A 4969-nucleotide genomic window follows, 5' to 3' on the forward strand; every position below is an offset into this window, starting at 1 on the left:
CCAGCTGTTTGACCATCGACCTGTGCTCACCCACTCTGAGCTCTGGTTTTTAAAATCAGTAGAATGTGGCCCACTCACTTGTGGGGTAAAATGAGAATCCGCTGTGTACATCATTTAGTTCAGGGCCAGCCGCAGGGTGCAAGTGACCAAGCTGTCCTCTGTGTCTTCCACAGGGCGGGCAGCCCGGGCTCTCCCTGGTGCCTGCTTTAGCCTTCAGTTAGAACCAAGGACTGAGCCCGGCTGCCGAGCCGTCGCCCCTCACTGGGATGGCCACTGGCCACCGCAGCAGCCATGGTGTCTCTGAGACTCCTGCTGTGCTCCGGTCTCCACTGGGCCTTCCTAGGGTAGACTGTGAGGGAACCTCCCTGAAGGAAGCCGTCCACAACTAACCACACTGTTTTCCACCTGCAGCAGTGGGAGCGTACTCTTTCATGAGAAAGGGAATTGAAGTAATCTCACTTTGGTGCGCAGATGTTTGAAATCCATGCATATGAGGAATGTTCAAAAAGTTCAGGAAAAGTACAGAATGTAAAGCTTACGTGTGGATTTCAGTTTTTTGCACCTATCTTGATTTTGTTCTTGCACAGACTATGGGAAGTGCCCTTGCCCTAGTCTAACACAGTACTGAGTATCATACTTGTGTGATTCCACTGTGTTCTCAGCATTGTCCCAGAGGGTTCGAGGTACTAGTCTCCGCCAAGCCGGCCTCCTCCTGCCATACACCCTGGCCCCACCCCCCCACCCCCCCCACCCCCGGCGAAGAATGTGTGTCTGCAGGAACTTGAGTCGCCCCGTGAGAGCTCCTCTGGGGTGCCAGGGACCCTGTGTGCCTGCGGTGTTTCCCGTTGCCCTGTGTTTCACACTGGGGATGAGCCCTACTCTGTAACATGTGTGGCCAGAATAGAAAGTGAGTTACGTTTTCTGTGACCAGGAATGGAGTCCATCTGTGAAAGGAAACCCTTAAACCTGCTACCCGCATCTCCAAACGCTCGTGTGAGGCTTTGCCTCAACGCCATGGCTGCCAGCACTGGGTATGAAACGTGAGCTGGCAGCCAACCTTCTGTGTTCTCTCCTTCTCATGCGCAGCCCCCCGTGGTGCCTGTGTGCCTCTCTTCTCTTTGCTGCTACAGGGGGTCAGGATGGACTGGGGACCCCGGATCTGCAGGGTGGATTTCTTTGTGGAGCCCTGAAGCAGTGGCCCAGGTGCTTCCTTGCCCTGAAAACATGAGTGGAGAGAAGGAAGAAGCCTCCTTCAGTGTACTCAGGGTTTATGATGAACCAGAAGAGATGAGGACTATGCCAGAAAGCCCTGGGATTTCCTCTTGGCACCAGCTGGACTGTCTGCCTGGAGCCCCCCAGCTGCCCCCAGACCCTCAGAGGCAGCATGGCCCAGCTTCTCAAGATGGAAATGAAATGTCCCAGATGCAGTGGTGCCTCCACGCCCCAGACACATCTTGGCCCAAGACCACGCTGCTGGAACCAGCAGAAGCAGCAGGGTCCGGTCCGGGGTGGGTGTCTCGCTGGAATAAGACCAAGTGGGGGGCACCGCACTGTGGGGGGAGGGAATCAGCACGGAGCCCTGAGTTTCATGTTCTGTCTGCTCTCTCTCCTCCACGTCTGTCATAGCTCTCTGCCAGGATCTGCGTTCGGTAAGTGGCAGCTGTGACAGTGCCAGTGGGGTGGGGTGGTGGCCCAAGCCGGCCGGGACAGGGCTCAGGAGAGGAGCCTTCTCTCTGGAGCGAGGGACTCCTGACACTCTCTCTGGGCATTGCTGTTTCCCTGCAGGCCAGCCCTGTTCTTCATCCCCTCCCAGCGAAGTCCAGGCGCTCCTCAGAGCCATTGTGAGTGTCGTCGTCTTGTCCTTAACACTCAGGATCCTCCCTTTCCCAAGTCAGGGTGTGTCCACGCTCTCCTCCCCATGGGTGGTGGTGTCCCGGGCCACCTGCTCTTCCCACCATCTTGATCTGTGGGGCCTTCAGCTGACACGAGGCATGGGCACCAGGTCCTCTTCAAGAGTTAAGCTCTAGAGGACCAGGAGCCAGGTCCTGCCATAGGACTGATGTCTGGTTGGGAATTCAGTTAGAGACCGGGGGTAGGCTTTCCCTTGGATCATGGTAGGCTGTGGCCATGACAGTTTCATGGCTGCTCACTGGCTCCTCTCCCCAGCCGCCTGTTCCTGATGAACTGGTGGTCAAGAAGCAGACCCCGAGTGGCTTGTGGAAGGTTGGCACACTGCGCCATAGAAAGCGAGTCCACGCCATGGCCATCAGCGGCTCAACCCACCATGTATACACGTGTGGCTCTGGCTACATCAGGGTATGGGATGAGAGTGCTCTGCATGCCTGGGACAAGCCCCCCCAGGCCCAGCTGGACTTCGAGGTGAGCGGCATCCAGGTCGGGCTGGGGGATGCAGACAGGGCCTCTGTCACGAGACCCTGTGTCAGTGGTACGAGGAGCTCTGTTCCTGCAGGATCCTCACAACTGCGTCCTCACCTGCAAGCTGTCCCCCGATGAGCGGAGCCTGATCACGGGGGGCATGTCTCAGACCCTGACCCTCTGGGACCTGGAGCCCACGCCTCGTGTCAGAGCACAGCTGGCTTCCACGGGCCCTGTGTGCTGCTCCCTGGCAGTCTCCTCTGATGCCCATATCTGCTTGGCTTGTTTCAGAGGACTTGTTGAGATCTGGGATTTGCAGAACCAGATGCTGATCAGGTATGAGCTCTCTCCAGAGCCCCTCAGCTGTAGCCCGGGGAGGCCTTGACGGTGAGATCCGTGTCCCCTCTGGGCAGCAGGCTGGGCCAAGTGTGGGGAATCTGGCTGGGGCTTCCTGGCCCTGGAAATTCCAGGAGAACCAAACCTGTGAAAGCCTGTGAACCTCTGAGCTGTTTTCCCCAGGAAGCTTGAAGTCCCCAAATACGGGTCCCGATGCATTGACGTCGCAGGCAATAAGTTCTGGACGGGAGGTGAAGACACCAGTTTGTACTCTTGGGACCTGAGGAGCACTGAGAGGCTGCAGCGGCATGATTTACAGCACGAGGTGGGCTGTGGGTGCATGCAGGGGCGGGGTCCAAGTTCAAAGAGGTGGGCATGAGTGGCAGCCTGGGCAACTTTGAGCGCTGACCCCAAGCCTGGTCCCCAGCAGATCCTTACCATTACTCATGACCCCAGTGAGGAGTGGGTGTTAGTGGGCTTGAGAACGAGCAACGTTGTCATCCTGCACACTCAGCGGACAGAGAAGTTCAAGATTGTCAGACAAAGATACGTCCACCACCACAACCTCAAGTTTGCCTCCTGTGGTGAGTGAGCAGCTGGGGAACTCGTGCGGGTGCTGTTTAGAATTTGCTTTCTGATCTTTCTTTGCTTTTCTGGCTCCTTCTGTAGTCATAGCTTCCTACACAGACTGGCAGCCTCAAGACAGGCAGACAGGAGAGACGCCAAGCCCTCTTTGATTGTCCTGTTGTTCAGCACGGTCCTGCTTGGGGTAGGAGGGTGGGGACAGATGAGGGAAGGGTTTGGGTCGTGACTGATCTTCACAGGTAGGAAAGTGGAAGCAGAGAAAAGAGTGGCCCTTTCCATGGTCGAGCTGAGAACGGGCACTGGTTGGAACCAGAAGCAGACGTGGTCTCTGGCTTCTTCACCTGGTCTTTCCTTCGCCAGGGAGCTACTTTGTAACCACGCTGGACGAGAGCATCCACTGCATCGCGGCACCCTCTCTGCAAAGGTTGTTGCAGGTACCGGAAGGGGGCTGTGCAAGGCCAGGCACTCGGATTTGTAGTCAGTTGATGGGTCCCAGAGAGTGCAGGGAAGTAGCTGTGAGGTGACATCCTGGGCCAGCTGTTATGGGCCTGAGGACTTAGAGTCCTGTGAGCTCACGGGCTCCGTGTGAGCCCTGACACCTGGCCCTGACTGGACAGTGATTGGGTCTCCACCAAGCCTTGTACTAGCCCTAAATGAAGCTTCCTGCCAGCCCAGCCCCACCCCTACAGGTGATCCCTCTGTCGGCCTCTCCCCTCTAGGTGGAGGAACCTTCAGAAATCCTGTGTTGCGATGTGTCCTCTGACAACCGATATCTGGTGACGGGCAGCAGGAACAGTGCCACGGTGTACCAGCTCTTGTACTGATGGCCACGTGCCTTACGCCTGCCCGGGGAGACCCACGACGGCCATCGTGGCTGGGGCGTGGCGGGTGTGTGACCTCACCTTGCTGGACAGCTTCAGTACCTGCCACCCCTCCACCTTGGCCTTGCACTCCCAGGTTTTTAATAGATGGCTTGGGATTTTTTTTCTACCAGTGATTTCTGGGTTTTGGTGGGAACTGGCCTCTGTAGTTAATAAAATAGCATAGCAAAAACCCAATATGGCCTGGACATGTGTCCATTTCTTGCAAATAACAGTCATTGTGCTGGGTGGCTGAGGCCTGTGGTCAGCATGTGGAGGCACAGTTCACAGTTTCCCTCTGTTCTTGCCAGCGTAGGGAAGGAATTTTAGACCAGACTTAGTTTTGTTTGTGACCTCTTTTGGGCAGCAAGGAATTTTTTGGATTCATAAGAATGCTCAAAAAAAAAAAAAAAAAAAAAAAGAACATATGGACCATCAGGCCTGTATATCTGCTGATTGAACCAAATGTGGGTCGAAAATATTCAGAAATAGTACCTACCCTGAACCTGTGCAATACAGTGTGGCAGCTCAGTAGATAGCACTTACACTTGGTGCCAGGCAAGCTGCCTACGTCGATGTTTCAGGGTCGTTTCCTTTGTGTCTGAGGAAGTATTTTATCTGGCTTTCTCCTGGCTGGTAAAACCCCAACTCTTGAAAAAATGCTACCTAAGAGGGTACTTTGAAAAGTTCTTGGGAAGTATTGTACGAAAAAATGAAACGCATTCTCTTCATAAGGTGCATTTTCATGGACTTTTTTTGAAGGGCTCTCATTTTCATGGACTTCAAAAATCCCATTTCCTATGAACTCTGGG

General features: G+C 55.0%; 1 protein-coding gene across 1 annotated transcript; it reads left to right on the plus strand.

Annotated features, from left to right (window-relative positions):
- The first annotated feature begins 783 nt into the window (after positions 1 to 783).
- On the plus strand, positions 784 to 4488 carry TLE7 (TLE family member 7). The gene is made up of 9 exons (XM_062177372.1): positions 784 to 1508; positions 1627 to 1649; positions 1786 to 1841; positions 2167 to 2379; positions 2471 to 2712; positions 2896 to 3037; positions 3143 to 3296; positions 3658 to 3731; positions 4017 to 4488. The coding sequence occupies exons 1-9, from the start codon at positions 1225 to 1227 to the stop codon at positions 4119 to 4121; spliced, it is 1293 nt and encodes a 430-aa protein (XP_062033356.1). The 5' UTR covers positions 784 to 1224; the 3' UTR covers positions 4122 to 4488.
- Positions 4489 to 4969: the final 481 nt, after the last annotated feature.

Source organism: Lepus europaeus, chromosome 19 (assembly GCF_033115175.1).
Source record: "Lepus europaeus isolate LE1 chromosome 19, mLepTim1.pri, whole genome shotgun sequence".
Taxonomy (NCBI): domain Eukaryota; kingdom Metazoa; phylum Chordata; class Mammalia; order Lagomorpha; family Leporidae; genus Lepus; species Lepus europaeus.